General features: G+C 42.6%; 1 protein-coding gene across 1 annotated transcript in view; it reads left to right on the top strand.

Moving 5' to 3' along the window:
- LOC126413118 (uncharacterized) overlaps positions 1–6225 on the top strand; it is a 95447-nt gene extending 89222 nt beyond the window's left edge. The window contains exon 8 of the mRNA XM_050083010.1: positions 5945–6225. Coding sequence (XP_049938967.1) covers positions 5945–6084 — 140 coding nt within the window. The 3' untranslated portion in view covers positions 6085–6225. The remainder of the gene's footprint in view (positions 1–5944) is intronic.
- The last annotated feature ends 12016 nt before the right edge of the window (positions 6226–18241 follow it).

The following is an 18241-nucleotide window of genomic DNA, read 5'->3' as shown; positions in this document are numbered from 1 at the left end:
ACTCTCTATGCTTCTGTATCCCTTGAAAGCCTCCTCATCTTCGAAAAACCATTGCAACTTCCATCCTTCTGAATCTGCTTGTCTCCCTCTAAGATTTTTATTCCCCCTACTCCCCCCCCCCCTAATATTCATCCAGTACTAAACTGGTGATCACTTGATGTCTCAGAATATATCCTATCAAATAATCCCTTCTTCAAGTCAGGTTATGCCACGATTTTCTTTGCTCCCCAAATATATTTAATACCTCCTAATTAATTATATGATCTACCCATCTAATCTTTAGCTTTCTTCTGTTGCGCCATAGTTCAAAACCTTCTATTCTTTCATTGTCTAAACTGCTTATCGTTGATTATCAGTGTCAAAAACAGAAAAACATCGATGTGCTAGCAGACCGCATTTCCCGATGTAAGCGAGAAATCAGCTGAAAAATTACCGGAAGTACCAATCAACCTATCCTTAACGAACTGTTTTTCGATCTAAAAAGCAAATCAAAATGTAAATAACTTAATTACAGACCACTGATGATGCTTTAACTCAATAAAGCGAAACGCCTCTGCTGAAAAAATAACGCTTTTTGTAGTTGCAACGACAGACCAAAGATACCCTCAAGAAGAACACAGAGAGTTGTGCTCGTTCTGAGTAGCGTTTGGGATATCACTCGTGGAATGTGCAGGTTTAATAGAAGTTCACATGTGTTCGACACGAGTAGCTTTATCTAAATATATCTTTCTTCTATATGAGAACAAGGTTGTACAAGCACAGTTAACGTTGTTGCACATTTCCTCTCATAAAATGAACCATATTCTAGGGCCAGTGTCTGGATACTTTAAATGGGTCTAGGGTCTAGAATGCTAGGAATCACTATTTGTTGGGAACTCGTAGTTTCCGAATAAAATACGAAATCAAGTACAGTAATACGTCCCTCTCAGAGTAGTGTCTTGGAGACAAACACATATGAAGCCCGGATAGGTTTTGACACGTAATTTTTCAGGTAGCCATTTCGCCAACATTCGGACTTCTTCTAATTTATTTGGTAATGCCTCATCGACAAACTTTGATCAACGATAATATACACACTACTTTTCGTCGAGGGTTATTTCCTTCATCAGTTATTTGAGACAGGAGAGACTCGGGTTTGAGATGTGGATCTTATTGCTTTTCTATCTTTTCCTTACAATATTTAAAGAACTGTTACTATTTGCCATTTATTACAACAATAAGTAGAGCTTGCTGCACAAGAATTTGACTGTATTTCCTTGTCTAAACCCTCTAAAAAAATAACATCACGGCTTTAACTAAAAATTGAGTAGCGTTAATACTTTCTCTTGCAACAAATTTAATGAATGTTAATTTAAGAATTTCTCATTTTAAAACTACTTTTAAAAATATTCATGTTTCATGGGCAGATACCGCACGTGGCATGGTCCCAAACATTGCATTTCCCAGTGCCAAAAATGTAGAAAAAGAGTGATATAAAATTATTTCCCATAATCTGATTACTTACTTACACCGCTGGTGAGATAGCGAATCAGTGGATACCAAACACAGACCTATGAGCTGATTAACTTAAAAGTTTTTTTAATTAAATTCTTGGATTTGACCATTAAAGTTAATATCCTCCAACCATCAAACCACACCGTCTTCATGCCCTCAAGGCAGACTATAGGACAGAGGGGTCTAATGATTTTTGCTGGCCACCTATTAATTAAAGTCTGTTAAAATCCCTCAAGATGGCTGATTGCTTTAAAATTAACAGCCGTTACGTTCATATATGAACCAGACGGCAAGCAGTCTCGCAGGGACACCAATTTATCGCGCGCTTCGGAGGTTTGGTGTTCAAACAGTCCTGGCAGCGTAATCTTCAGACCCCAAGCCACGTCTCAAGTCTGGACACAGGAAGCGTTCGCCTCACCGCCTCCATTTTGTGTTGGCATCTGACACCATTTCGCGTATCGCGGAGGTGTGCTGAGGAGGAATGTTGGTGGTAACAGAAGTTCAGAAATCCCATCTCTCATCCTCAGTCGTACGCAGTTGTTCGAAGATGAAAGACGTCCCTCTTTGTAAGTAACAGTAACTCGGAAGTGGTCGCCATTTTAATCAAGGATGGAAAGTTTGAGGAGCAGTCTCGTCTAACAGCCTACTGATGTCGAGTGTCATGAGTTCCGATCAGAATGTGTCAACAACTGCGGCTGTTACTCACGCACCGTTACGAGAAGCAGCACTCCTTCGTCTAGCATTGCATCTCCACCAGCAATAATGTCGTAAGTCACATCGACGCGCCTCTCTTTTTGCTTTTGCCCCTCAACACTCGTGGTTTGCTTTCACTGTGGTCGAGCTAGTGTCCACAATCATTTTCATGAGTGTGTCTATTATATTTACTTGCCTAGAACAGTATGGAATCTCGTCATTATTCGTGATGATCGCGTCATGATTTTTGTAACAAGGCTACCTGGAATTATGTTTTCTTCGGTAACAATATATTTTCCAATTAAAGTCTAAAAATACTTCTTACTTACTGTAGTTTTCTCCCGTCCGCTTCCTATTTCTTCCATTCAAAATTTAGACAACAACATCTCCTGCCAATAGCAGAAGAATCTGACAGATAACGCGATCAACTCATAGTAGACAGCAGGAGTGTGACTGTCTGTCTCACAGGAAAATGGTGCGAGGTCATTTATGAATCTTTAATCCCAGCCGTCGCAGACGTGTGAATCGTTTCGTTCAGTGTAACACCCCGTTATGTCCCAGAGATTAAACCAAAAATCTCTTGTAGCTACAAACTTACGGAATTTAACGTTTTCAATTTTTCTTAAAATCTTTAACGTAAACTGCAAGTGTAAAACAAGACAAAAAATTTAAGATCTCCTGATTTTTTTCAAAAATTTCAAGAACACAAATGTAAAATGAACATCAAAAGAGAAGTTTCTTTATAGAACAGAGGATTTTCATAACATCGTACACATACATAACATTAGTATTACATTAAGATCTTCGACGTATGATTGTCTTCCTTGTAACACAAACACATACTTCGTGAATTCTACAGGTATAACTAACAAGGAATTCCTTGAGTGTGACGTCGCAAATTCAGTCTTTAGTAAGGCTCATTTGAAGGAAAAATATTAGCTGCTAATGACGCACCATGTGCACCAGAAAGCCGACAGAAAATGTGTGTCAGGGGGGTGCAAAGATCGACCCTATATGGGATGTATGTATTACACTTCACAAAATGGACATCGTAGAAATTCTAGAAATGTTCAAAACACCGAATGAAAAATGGCGTATCACGATGATCGCAAAGGTTCGCACCATTAAGATCGAGGGAGAACTCCTTGGGAGCCACAAACCGTGCATGACGTTCAGATAGATGTCCACTCTTAAAAAATGCATATAGAATCATATTGGTGTGACAGGGTGATGAGAACATGTATTGTGATGGCATGCAGCCGAATGCGCTACAGTCCGTAGTGGAGCTTATTGTGAAACTGGCTCTCCTTTAAAGCGTAGCTGCAGATAGTGTAATAATATGTTTTATAGGCATGAAAAAAAAGAAATATCCGTAGGCTGAATTTTCCCAGTGGTTCCAGGTTGTATGAATTGCAATGTCACACACTTTTCAGGAGGGATAGTTCGTTTTAAAGGAGTGCGATTTTTATACGCAGACCAGTAATCAAGCAAATGAAACTTACTGTAAGCAGCTGTTGGCCAAAAACAGTGCTCATACCGTAATTGTACCTTTCTAACGCCCATTCTCCACTGTTGCTTGCTATGACATAAATATTCCCGACTGCCCTCGCAAGATAACGCACTCGTAAGGAACAATGTAGATTTAGAAGCACAACGAAAATTTTCTAGTTAATTACCTTGACGCTTGTGAGCGTAATTCATAGAAGATTGGTTAAAAATGATATTTTTCTTTGTGTGAGACGTTTCGTTCTTCAAATGACAGATAGGTACTGAAACACCTTGTACTAATTATTTTCTGAAGTTTTTAGAGCTGTAGAAATTTCAAAGAAAAGTATCATGCTCTTCCTATATCAAATTTTCTCTGTTACCTTAACTATCAGCAAATATGTTTCTGAAAGGACAAAGTAAGGGCTGCATACGCTACAGGCGTTCGCCTGGAATAATGCTTCTAATATCATGCCCATTGGAATAATGCTTCTAATATCATGTTCACTTTCAACACATGTCGCCACTCTCTAGGCGATCTGCGTATAGAAATTAGGTGTGAGATCGGTTTGTCGCAATAGTGGCAAAACAACTCCTAACTAGTAGAAAAACAAACAAACGAAGGAAAGCACAAGCCCATGATATTGGAGAAGTCCAACTGGTACGAAACTGAAGGAAATATGTTTCATGTATAAAATACGTAACACTCAGAGCGTTCACTTGTTAACACCTGTCAAGTTTCACTGAGTACGAATGGCAACGCAAAATACAATTTTGGTTAAAAGTTTTGGAAATTGTCAGTTAAGGCTTGTTTTGGAAACGATCGAAGCACTGATGACATATGTTTGGATGTCCATTGATATGCTATGCAGACAACACTGCCCTTTGAACATAATGCTTTCGTGCGCTATCTTGCATCAAACTTGCACTGAGTCACATCCCATGTGAAAGTGGATTTTGTGAAAGAACAAGACTTGCACTGAGTCACATCCCATGTGAAGATGGATCTTGTGAAAGAACAAATTCCATGAGTGTGTGTGTGTGTGTGTGTGTGTGTGTGTGTGTGTGTGTGTGTGTCATAAATTACGAATAAAATTCCGCTCATCCGCATCTTAATTAATGATTAATGGTGATGATAACGCTGGTCGCACTAGTACGTATAATATCACCGACGGGTAGAATCGCCGACTATGTCAGCAGATGTCGCACTCGCAATGTAATACCTATCATTATCGTTCTTGATATTCGGACCAAATATGGTGCATCATTATCACGCTCCTTACCAGTGTTTCAACAAACAGTGGAAACATTTATCACTGGCGACAACTTCCGTAGAGTACATTCACATCATTTTTTTTTTACTATCAAAAACAGTCTTCATCACATTTTATTTCTTATGGTGACCGGTTTCGACCACTACTGTGATCATCTTCAGACCAATGAGTAAGGATCTCCTTCTGCTGAAGAATCACTAGTGATTACTCATTGGTCTGAAGATGACCACAGTACTGGTCGAAACCGGTCACCGTAATAAATAATTTGTGATGAAGACTGTTTCTGATAGTAAATTTTTGTAACACTTCGATCACTGTTTCACTCCCACAATGTATTCAAAAGTAATACATTTATATCAGCTTCTAATCTACCTCCGTCGCTTTCGTTGGTAAAATGTAAAAAAGCGCGGTGTTCCTGTAGTGCTCTGTTGCCTGTAACCAAACTGTTTCCGCTCACTGCATCAGCTTAGCGTGTGCAAAGCCACATCTAGAGCCGGCCGGTGTGGCCGAGCTGTTCTAGGCGCTTCAGTCTGGAACCGCACGACCGCTACGGTTGCAGGTTCGAATCCTGCCGCGGGCATGGATGTGTGTGATGTCCTTAGGTTAGTTAGGTTTAAGTAGTTCTAAGTTCTAGGGGACTGATGACCTCAGATGTTAAGTCCCATAGTGCTCAGAGCCACTTGAACCATTTTTTAGCCACATCTAGGTGTCATCTTTCGTGAACCAGCACGCATGCAATTTTAAGACACGTTGTAATTTGGATATTAGTCCAGCTACCCAAAATTACTCACACTTTTTACTGCAATAAAACTGATTTGAAATTTCTGTGTATGAAACTGTGAGTTTTACCACTACCACTGTATATTAGTATGGCCAGTTACCCCCATATAATGAGGAGGGAACATCTTGTGTGCTACAACACTGCAGTCTACCTAATCTAGGCTAACCCACAGCACCCATCGAAGTGAAGTAAAGACTCGGCTTACGTTCCGTTTCAGAGAGGGCGTGCGGCAGTGAGGAGAAGCTTCTACATGGTGGCGTCTTCGTGCTGGAGTCCATCCCTCGTGTGGCCAGCGGGAAGGTTAGCAAGGGACAGTTGCGGCGAGCTCTCCAGGAGAGAACAATGGGAAAGGTGTAGCTGCTCTCCCAGTAACAGCAGCTGCCGGCTCTCCGGATTGGCTACAGTCTGACGTCAGCAGCCTACACAACAACTCATTTGGCATCCCATGTACATCCATGCCACCTGGTGTAACATCACCTCCGTAATAAAGTGAACAAACCTTCCTCAGTAAAAACTGTGTGCCAAAATTAATTAAAAACAATCACGAGACAAGCAGTCAAGAAGAAGAATTTCTCCAGTAGGGTAAATCGGTACAGAATGTTTAATAATATATGCTGCTCATAACAATTAGGGGATCAATCGAAATATCCTGATACGTCGTAGGAACACTGATTTGTCTAGGATTACAATCTGTCAGCCTGTGAAAAGTCTAGGTATTGCTTCATCTGTTAAAATCAATTTTAGATGTTCAGCATGTTAATATTGCCGAGAAGAACCGCGACTGAATATTAACTTATTTTCTTTTACGTCATTGGTCTTTGACAGTCTCGGTAGCAGCTCCATATTCGAACAAAAGAGCTGAAATACGAATGTCATTAATATTTAAACATGTCTATCTGCTATGTGCACAGCAAGTCCAAACCTTGTATAAAATTTTAAGGGATTTTCTTACTACAAGAAGGTCGGAAAAACCACAGCTAACACCAAACAGTTTTGTACTGTGGTATTTCCGATCAGAGCCTTCCCCAACGTTGGAGCTACCTTTGACGATCGGAAAGTCACGACTAAAACGTTTGTTGTGGGAAACACCAATTCGACGCCACTATGGTACCGTTCTTGTGATGTGAGAAGACACTCCATAGCGATTAAAGATGTTTAATTGCGCAAATTACCACTTGCTACGATGAGAATGCTAGAAAACAAAATCGTATCCCTAAAACGAAACCATCTGGTAGGGCTACAAAGTATTGTGACATTTTGCAGAAATCAGTCCTACAGGTGAGAAACGAAGTTCGAAAAAAAGAAGAAAAAGAAACAGCTTCTTGTCAACTTCCTGAAGGAAACTGAATCACGTGGAAGAAGGTACATGTGGAAGATTTTGATCCTCCTCGTGAATGAAGGACATTACTTAACATTTTGATTTGACGTAGGAGGTCGATTTCACGTATACCAAACTTCTGCTTGTTCTCAAAAAGCAAATTACGTTCCAGAGGAAAGACACGACTTCAACACATATTCTGGATGTAATTGGATGTGCGTGAAAAAAAAGGAAAAAAGTGTCAGGAAGAAAGTTATCAGCAGAAACAGAAAATATTGTATACCGTTCTATGCAGACGGGAAGAAAATTAAAGGACGATAGGCTAGTAATTCATATCGTTGAGACTTCGGTTAACTTAAACTCGATTTTCAAAACATACTGACAACGTAGTTACATAGTATGAGTCAAAAGCAACGTAAGTGCGCCGATCAAGATCATCGTTGTATGACTTGGAGGTTACTCAGGTTCTGCTGAATGTGGATTAATGTGCAAGGCGGGAACAGCTACTTGTGATTACCATCGGTAGACGAACTCTGCAAATTTTGAGGAGTGGTAGAGGAGAACGTTTGTTCCAAGTTAACCGAACTGCAAGAACAGTGTGCTGTTGTAGTTAGCCGGCCGCTACGGTCAAGCGGTTCTAGGCGCTTCAGTCCGAAACCGCGCGGCTGCTACAGTCGCAAGTTCGAATCCTGCCGCGGGCATGGATGTGTGTCATGTCCTTAGCTTAGTTAGGTTAAAGTAGTTCTAAGTCTAGAGGACTGATGACTTCAGATGTTATGTCACATAGCGCTTAGAGCCATTTTAACCATTTGTTGTAGGTACGGTCACACTTCATATTGCAGAAAACAAATCGAGAAATCACCAACAAAAAGATCACTAAGTGTAGAAATGTTTGGTTATTTGAGAAGATACCACATGACAACATGGAGAGACAATGCGAAAATGCATACCCATTGCACAAATAGAACAGATCCAAGAAGGAAATGTATTACATTGTTATGCCATTCAGTTGCCATACTGTTGCCGTACATGTGTCGTCTTGATGTGATCGAGTTATCGTGGAGACAAGTGAAAGATTGTGTAACATGTGAGGTCGGGACTTGACGTCACGGCGGTGGGGGAATCGGCCATTCGTAGATCAGCAAACGTCGCTTCCTGGCGTGGGACCTGGGTTCAAATGGTTCAAATGGCTCTGAGCACTATGGGACTTAACATCTGAGGTCATCAGTCGCCTACAACTTAGAATTACTTAAACCTAACTAACCTAAGGACTTCACACACATCCATGCCGAGACAGGATTCGAACCTGCGACCGCAGCAGTCGTGCGGTTCCGGACTGCAGCGCCTAGAACCGCTCGGCCTGAGACATGGTTTTGGAGGAGATGGTGACCGGAATTCAACACCGAAACATCTCTAATTACAACAGTCCTTTATTCATTTTGGTGCGAGACAGATTTGCAGCAGATCGGAGGCTAAGCCCTCACTGAAGTAGTTGGCTGTAGATGCGTTGCTTACCAATGTCAGCAACTGCCATGTCGGGAGACAGCACGTGTTAGCAGCGGTGAGCACCTGCGTCAGCGATGCCGCCGGAAGCTCATGCTACCGCGTCCCGTTATCGATGTGTGACAGGTGCAGATTCTGGAGGCCTTATGTCTCGTGGTTGCAGCGTACCACATCGAAACGGACAGTGTTTAAGTTGTTGTACCCAGCGTGGCTGAAGTTGAAGGCATACACCGGGACTAGGCGGTGATCGGCAGTGATGAGGGTCGAAAAGACCTGTTGAACAGCGTTTCGGGTAGCCACTAGCCCAGAATCGAACAGTTGTTTCTCTAGGAGGCTATGGTCAGCATCAGTCACCCAGCAGGTGACACGATGGTGTGAAGGCACTAAGTTATCTGCATATGGTCACCACCTCATGTGGGTGCTTGTAGCTACTGGAGATGAAATTCTTGGAAGGGGTCTGAATACTTCTTCTGGCACTTCACTAGTCTTCGTCTCAAATTTACCAGCTCATGACTGCCGTTCGAAAGCACGTATACACCCCTATACTGTCGTGTACAGAGAGCGTCAGCGATCATCTGAGGACGTCTGAGAGTATCTGAGAGTGAGGGTCTACTCTGGACGAGAGAAGGGGTATTAATGAAAGCCTGATGGCCACAACTTCTTAAACAGCAGCACCCCCACCCTGGGAAAGACTTCAGGCTGGAGTGGCCAATGTCGTCATTGAGTGGCGATTTCATTCGTTCTGATGTTTATATTTGTTCACTCAGATCCAGCAGTAGCTTAGCCAGAGCTATAATATTTCTCATCTTTACCGTGCAGAGACGCTGAATGGCCCCTTACGTTTGACACGCTCCGTCGGCATCCTGAATAAGCGCTCTTTCAGTCTAAATATATCCTCTTGTGGAAAAGGGTCTGGACTCTAGGCTGATGCTCTCTTGTCTCTGTACGACGTCTTTTTTATTGAGCGTCGCAGGAACAGTTCATTGCTAGACGAAGTCGTAGTGCAATATTCCTGCCCTCCTGTAGACATCCAAGCTTTGGATTGTGACCTATATAAATTTTTGGACAAGAAAAACAAATATACCATGTTAATAGAAAGATACAAACTCCTCTTCCTGTGGTTAACCTAGTGAATTTCTCTCGTATGCACGCACAGACATCGCTCTTCATTACAGCAGTCCTTTCTGAGGGGGCGGCACTATCACAGGCGGCGACGAACCTGCATCCTTCCTAAATAAAAGCGTCTGTGGTATTTCATTAACCACAACTGTCGCAACATAACGAACGTCATCAGTAGTTTCCTGTGCAGCCTTCACAGTACCTACAGTAAAATTAACATCTGCAGCTACACTCTTCACGACACAAGAATCAATGCCACATGTACTTCCCTGTAAATCTGGCCAAGGCTCCACGGCCTGTATATATCGCCCATTATCACCTGATGTGATAGTTACTTCTGCAGCTAATCCAGTCTCACCCATGTTGCCATTCCCACTCTCATTTACTTCAGCACAGCAGACACTCACTTCATCTGCCACGACAGCAAATTCACACTCCGTGTTATCACAAGATATTGGCACTGATAATTCTTCATTAACTTCCACAAGTACTGTGTGCATCAATTAAACTTACACTGTCAACTTCATTATCCCTATTTCCTGATTCTGTGCAAGTGCTACTCCTATTTAATCTCTCAGTCCTTCTGTAATGCCTAATGTTCTCTGTCGCCGGAGAAACAAATTTGTCGTTTTTAATCCATTATTCGTCCTTGTCTTGTTGCAGTTTCTCTTCTTGCTCTGGAGTAACTCTACCGCGCAAAGCTAAGATTTTTCCCAGGTCAGCCTTTATTCATTTAGCTTTCGCACGCACATAAGCAATTGAACTGTGCAAAGCTAAGTTGTTTTCCCACTCAACTTTTATTTTTTTTAGTGTATTTGCAATATTTTCTCACAACGCATCTACTTGGGATGCTGAAATTGGCAACGTTTCCTCCTGGGTAGTCCATTGTGGTATCGAAAACGACATGGTAACCGTGTATCAGTTACACAAAATCTAACAAACGACAAAAGAAGAATATGGAATGACGACGATGGCATATACACTACTGTGACATAATCTTCCCTCCAAAACGGCTACTCATGACTGCCACTTCAAAACAATGAGCCATACTCCTTGCCCACACAAAGAAACACATTACCTATACGAAATGGCAGGATGTAACACACGTTTTTTCACAATTACCAGCACGCTGTCTGAGTTTACTTTCCTTGTACTGCGCATAGAAATACAATTAAAAACCTACCAAAAAACCCATAGACTTGCCATGACCCCTGCAGTCAAACGAAGTCACAAAATCTACTACACTCACCGCACTACCTGTTTACAATGTAGAGGTGGTAGTGACCGCTTTAGAAAGTTGTCGTGTACTGCTGACACCAACCTACTGGAGTGTAAGAAACCAACACCTCAACCACGCATATTCAACAGATGCCAAACAGATGGACGAAGCTCTTAGTGAAACCTGCAGAAACATAACAGGTTGAATGAAATCCACTCCAGTCGAAAGGCCTTACCAGCTGGCAGGAATAGCGCCACCTCCTGTTTGAAGAGAAATGGCTGAAAATGAGGAAAGAAAGAAAGTGAAGCAGGAGAAAACGAATCCTCTCTATTGGCACGAACCGCACCCCAAACGATTGAAGTGAAGGACGGGTTTCCTTAGATCATCGACGGCACTTGGAACCACCGTTCAAAAAACTAAGTTGCAACTGTGGAGGGCTACAACCTACCTTCTCACTTCCTGGAAAGGCGTTTCAGAAACTCTAGTTTCTGGATATGATGGGAAATGAACGATTCGGAAGTCGCTGAGTAGACTGAGATATGGAATCGGCAAATGAAAGGTTAAGTTGTCAAGACAGAGCTTTACTGACAAGACGATATTCACTGTGGCTGTGGAGAAGACCAGACTGTTCATCATATGCTTCAATCTCAACTGTGTCCAGCCTCCTGTACAGAAGATGAACTTCATCAAGGAATAGATAATGCTTTGGAAGTGGGCAGGTATTTGGGCGAAAGTAATATAATCATATCTGTGTATAATATTTATGTTTCTGATACGAGAATAAAGAAATAAACCGCGCGTTTTTGGCGCCAGACTATTGCTGTCGGGACGTAATTCCAGGACGGCGGAGGAATCGTACGTTCGTAGAGCAGGAAAAGGAGACACTTCCTCGCATGGACATGGGTCGTGGAAGTTGCGGCGACTGGAGTCGCATGGCGAACCTATAGTGAAACATCCCTAATTTGTCATTTATTCATTTTGGTGCAGAGACGATATTACAACAGGCGGTAGGTAATCTTCCATCAGTGATGTAGTTGTCTGTAGATATGCCTCCCAGCAATGTCACAAACAGCAGGTCCTGGAGACACACGTTAGGAGTGATGCCACTGGTGTCAGTGAGGTCACCAAAGGCTGAAGGTATTGTACCCCAACATCGATGAATGGCAGGCATAGCCCCTGGCAACCTGATTACCTCATGGTTGTAGTTTAACACAATAAGGTAATGATGAAACTGTAGCACCTAGCACGGCCAAAGAAGATGACATATGCCTGCACAGGGTCATCAATAATGACGAGGGCCCATACAAACTGGTGAACAACCACACTGTAGCTAGACAACCACTAACCCAGTCTCAATCATGCTCTCACCAGGGCCTCTGAATCGCAGGGTCTCAGGTTAGTTTCCAGCCGGGTTGGGGATTTTCTCTGCCCAGGGACTGGGTGTTTGTGTTGTCCTCATCATTTCATCATAATCATCATTCGTGACACTGGCTAGATTGGATTGTGTAAAAAGAATTGGACTGTGTAATAATTGCGACTTTGTACATGCGATGATGACCGCGCAGGTAAATGCCCCACAAACCAAACATCATCATCCTCATCCTCATCATCATCATCATCATTATCATTTTCACCAGGGAAATGGTCGCCAGCGGAATATAATCACCTGGCAGGTGAACCGCCAGTGTGAAGGCGTCAAGTTGTCTGGATGTGGACAGCTGCTCAGATAGATGGCTGCAGCTACTGGAGACAAAGTCTTGAAAGGCGATAGACTGTTTCATCTGGTACTGCAGTGGTCTTTGCCACAAAGTTAACAGTTAATGAAGACTGTTCCATTTGGCATCACATATACCCCCTGATAATGTCATGTACGGAGAACATCGGAGAGCATCTGAGAACATCGGAGAGTATTCAAGAGTGAGTGTCTGATATGGGGGCTTCGAGGGGTGTTTATGAGTTCCTGCTGGCCAGTACTTTCGAACAACAGCAGTCTCAAACCAGAAGGGACGACAGGCTAGGACAGCTGGGTGTCACTTTTGGGAGTCGATGACTTCATTCATTCTGATGTTATTATCTAATCCTTCTGGAGCTTCCTAAATGGAGCTGCAATAATTCCCATCTTTCATCTTTAGAGGTGCGGCTAGCTTCTTCCAATTCGTCAGCACCCTGAGTAGATGTTCTTTCGCTGAGAATATGGCTTCTTGTGAAACATTTTCTGGAATTAGGCTGCTGCTCGTTTCCTTCGATGTGTCGTCGTTCTGCTGCACGTCGCGGGGACAGTTCATTAGTTCCAGCGGAACAGTGGTACAACAGAACACACACTACAATGAAAGGGTAACACGCTGCTGAAACGCCAGATTCAAATTTAATCACAGATGTTTCCGTGTAACAACAAATATTGTAACATCTTCATGTTTTCGCAGTGCAAACGATATATAGCCGAAATACTATAACAAGCGAAATTTATAAAGCTGCACACCCGAAATTGAATGGAGAGTATGCTGTAACATTTTCTATCCATATCTGTATGTTTTATGTAAGTATACTCTAGATGTGTTGAGTAAAGTGAAGGACAATAAATTTAAAAAAAGATTATTAACGCCATAGATTTGGAATCGTGGAAAACATCTTAAACATTTTAATAACTGACTTTGAACAAGACGACAGTGGAGAAAGTGGCAACAGTCAACTCAGAAACAGCACTGAAAGCGAATCCATGTTTTTACTTCAGGTTAACGCAACCACACCAGCTGACATGCTTATAAACTGACACGGAAAGGTATGGATTTGGTCACATACTTAAAGTCGTTCTCTGTTCTTCGAAAAATTAAGATTAAATGGCGATAAACGTTCAAATATTTACATCACAAGAGACAGTGTAACGCGTAATTATCTCACACAAATATCTGAAACACATCAATTACCTTGTGACGCACTGGTGGTGAAGGTAACAATAGAGTGGTCGACATGGATATCTTCTAAACCACGACATCACATCACTGTTCATGTGCGGACGTCCTTCTTCTTGATCAATGGTACCATGTGACTAAGGACATAACATCACTGATTCCCTGTCACACAGATGAAAAGCAATGGTGGCCAACGTATTGAGTGCAGAACCACAAATCAGATACTTCGGAGCCGCTCGTAAATAATGCTAGACGTACAAGTGGACGGGTTAGTAAAAAGTGCAGGTAACATGCCATGAATTTAAGCTGTCACTAAGATAAATCAGCGTCATGAAAATAAGTGACTTTCAAGAGCTAGAACAATGGTAGAATGTTTAAAATCGTGTGAGGTAAATGTTCAGGAAAAACATACGCAGTTGTTCTCGGGATACTATGATGAACTTCATTCAAAGGAAACACATGATGTTAAACATTTAAACAGAATGGAATTCAACCATGGTTCATTTCCTAGCCGTCTCTGTCGAAATGTGATTCCCGGAATGTAAATGTGTTGGAACATTTACAGTAAATTTCAGACATTAGTTATTAATATAACAGCCTGAAAGAAGAATTGCGGAACTTCTTGTGCGGAACAGCTATCGACAAGTTATTATCTACAAAAAGATACATCAATGCATGGAATTTTAATCAAATTTATTTGTAAACATCACAACAATACTGCGACCAGGTACAGACAACACCGGACATCTATGAGGTCCCTCGCCCACTGAGTTCTACTTCCCGCTCTGTGCCCCCACCCGTCACGTATGCAGACTTAAAGTAAACCTGTTCTCCTCCTTTTAATTTTCAGATGTCTTGATCTTCTCTCTATGGGATGCCTGCATTGAAGTAATCAATTTGGTAGTAAAAAATGGTGCTGATATAGCGGAACCATGTAAAGAAAGAAAAAGAACGTGATGTTCCACGGGTAGTTTCATTAACTGATAACCAGAACGTCCTGGGTCCTAGACTCGGACGCAGCCACTGCTTAAATTCTGAATAAAAGTCAGCGTTCGAGGAACGGACACAGTTCCAGGCAACTCCAAAGAGGGTGGAGGAGCGGACAGAGATTCACGGCACTCTCTTGCCCTTGGAGTGGGAAACTTATCCTCAAAGGCCGAAGAATCAGCTGCGATCAGCGGCATAAGGATGCAGAAGGCACTAGCTTAGATTAGATTAGTACTTGTTCCATAGATCATGAATACGACACTTCGTAATGATGTGGAACGTGTCAGGTTAATAAAAGGTGTCTATACAAGATATTACATTACACAAAATATTACACGACGCTCAATATTTTTAATTTTTTTTTTTTTTTTTTTTTTTTTTTTTTTTTTTTTTTTGTGGGGGGCTGGGTTGGGGAAATTACCTACCCACTTACTATATCCAAAAATTCATCTAATGAGTAGAAGGAGTTGCCATTAAGAAATTCTTTTAATTTCCTTTTTAATGTTATATGACTATCTGTCACACTTTTGATGCTATTAGGTAAGTGACAAAAGACTTTTGTGGCAGCATAATTTACCCCCTTCTGAGCCAAAGTTAGTTTTAACCTTGAGTAGTGAAGATCATCCATTCTCCTAGTGTTGCAGCCATGTACACTGCCATTACTTTTGAATTCGTTCGGATTGTTAATAACAAATTTCATAAGTGAATATATATATTGTGAGGCTACAGTGAAGATCTCTAGATCTTTAAATAAATATCTGCAGGATGATCTTGGATGAGCTCCAGCAATTGTTCTGATTACACGCTTTTGTGCAATGAACACTCTTTTACTCAATGATGAGTTACCCCAGAAAATGATGCCATACAGAGAATGAAAATAGGCGTGGTAAGCTAATTTACTCAGATGTATATCGCCAAAATTTGCAATGACCCTAATAGCATAAGTAGCTGAACTCAAACGTTTCAGCAGATCCTCATTGTGTTTTTTTCCAGTTCAACCCTTCATCAATGCAAACACCTAGAAATTTTGAATATTCTCCCTCAGCTACCGATTTCTGATCGAAGTCTATATATATATATTAATGGTGTCATTCTATTTACTGTGTGGAACTGTATATACTGTGTTTTGTCAAAGTTTAATGAGAGCCCATTTGCAGAGAACCACTTAATGATTTCACCAGTTAATTATTGTCTGTTTGGTGTGATAGCTATACTTGTATCATCTGTAAAAAGTACCAGCTTTGCATCTTCGTGAATGTAGTATGGCCAGTGATTAATATACACTCCTGGAAATGGAAAAAAGAACACATTGACACCGGTGTGTCAGACCCACCATACTTGCTCCGGACACTGCGAGAGGGCTGTACAAGCAATGATCACACGCACGGCACAGCGGACACACCAGGAACCGCGGTGTTGGCCGTCGAATGGCGCTAGCTGCGCAGCATTTGCGCACCGCCGCCGTCAGTGTCAGACAGTTTGCCGTGGCATACGGAGCTCCATTGCAGTCTTTAACACTGGTAGCATGCCGCGACAGCATGGACGTGAACCGTATGTGCAGTTGACGGACTTTGAGCGAGGGCGTATAGTGGGCATGCGGGAGGTCGGGTGGACGTACCGCCGAATTGCTCAACACGTGGGGCGTGAGGTCTCCACAGTACATCGATGTTGTCGCCAGTGGTCGGCGGTAGGTGCACATGCCCGTCGACCTGGGACCGGACTGCAGCGACGCACGGATGCACGCCAAGACCGTAGGATCCTTCGCAGTGCCGTAGGGGACCGCACCGCCACTTCCCAGCAAATTAGGGACACTGTTGCTCCTGGGGTATCGGCGAGGACCATTCGCAACCGTCTCCATGAAGCTGGGCTACAGTCCCGCACACCGTTAGGCCGTCTTCCGCTCACGCCCCAACATCGTGCAGCCCGCCTCCAGTGGTGTCGCGACAGGCGTGAATGGAGGGACGAATGGAGACGTGTCGTCTTCAGCGATGAGAGTCGCTTCTGCCTTGGTGCCAATGATGGTCGTATGCGTGTTTGGCGCCGTGCAGGTGAGCGCCACAATCAGGACTGCATACGACCGAGGCACACAGGGCCAACACCCGGCATCATGGTGTGGGAAGCGATCTCCTACACTGGCTGTACACCACTGGTGATCGTCGAGGGGACACTGAATAGTGCACGGTACATCCAAACCGTCATCGAACCCATCGTTCTACCATTCCTAGACCGGCAAGGGAACTTGCTGTTCCAACAGGACAATGCACGTCCGCATGTATCCCGTGCCACCCAACGTGCTCTAGAAGGTGTACATCAACTACCCTGGCCAGCAAGATCTCCGGATCTGTCTCCCATTGAGCATGTTTGGGACTGGATGAAGCGTCGTCTCACGCGGTCTGCACATCCAGCACGAACGCTGGTCCAACTGAGGCGCCAGGTGGAAATGGCATGGCAAGCCGTTCCACAGGACTACATCCATCATCTCTACGATCGTCTCCATGGGAGAATAGTAGCCTGCATTGCTGCGAAAGGTGGATATACACTGTACTAGTGCCGACATTGTGCATGCTCTGTTGCCTGTGTCTATGTGCCTGTGGTTCTGTCAGTGTGATCATGTGATGTATCTGACCCCAGGAATTTGTCAATAAAGTTTCCCCTTCCTGGGACAATGAATTCACGGTGTTCTTATTTCAATTTCCAGGAGTGTATATTAAGAACAGCAGAGGACCCAAGACCGAACCTTGTGGAACCCCATTCTTGATTGTTCCCCAGTTTGAGAAATCACCAGTTTTTTTGCATATTATGTGAACTGTTTATTTCAACTTTCTGCACTCTTCCAGTTAGGTATGATTTAAACCATTTGAGCACTGTCCCATTCATACTACAGTACTTGAGCTTATCTAGAAGTATTCCATGATTTACACAATCAAAAGCCTTTGATAGATCACAAAAAATCCCAACAGGTGACTTCCGCTTACTCAGAGCATTTAATATTTCATCAGTGAAAGTATATATAGCATTTTCCGTTGAAAAACCCTTCTGGAAACCAAACTGACACTTTGTTAAAACTTTATTTTTACAAAGGTGTGAAGCTACTCTACAGTACATTACTTTTTCAAGAATTTTGATAAGGCAGTCTGAAGAGAGATTGGGCAGTAGTTGTTGACATCAGACGTATCCCCTATTTTATGCAGTGGTTTAACAATGGCATACTTCAGTCTATCTGGAAAAACACCCTGCTTCAGGGAGCTATTACATATGTGGCTAAGAATCCCACTTATTTCCTGCTGGAACTGCCATCAATTCCACGTGAGCTTTTATTCCTGAGAGAGTTTATTATCTTCCTAATTTCAGAAGGTGGGTGGAATTTCAATTGTATCAAATGGTGTGGGTAAGGCCTCTTCCATTAACTGCCTTGCTTCTTCTAATAAACATTTAGATCCTATTTTCTCTACAACATTT

The sequence above is a fragment of the Schistocerca serialis genome, chromosome 7, assembly GCF_023864345.2.
Source record: "Schistocerca serialis cubense isolate TAMUIC-IGC-003099 chromosome 7, iqSchSeri2.2, whole genome shotgun sequence".
Lineage (NCBI taxonomy): Eukaryota > Metazoa > Arthropoda > Insecta > Orthoptera > Acrididae > Schistocerca > Schistocerca serialis.
The sequence above is the reverse complement of the archived record's forward strand: the minus strand, read 5'-3'. Positions and strand labels throughout refer to the sequence as shown.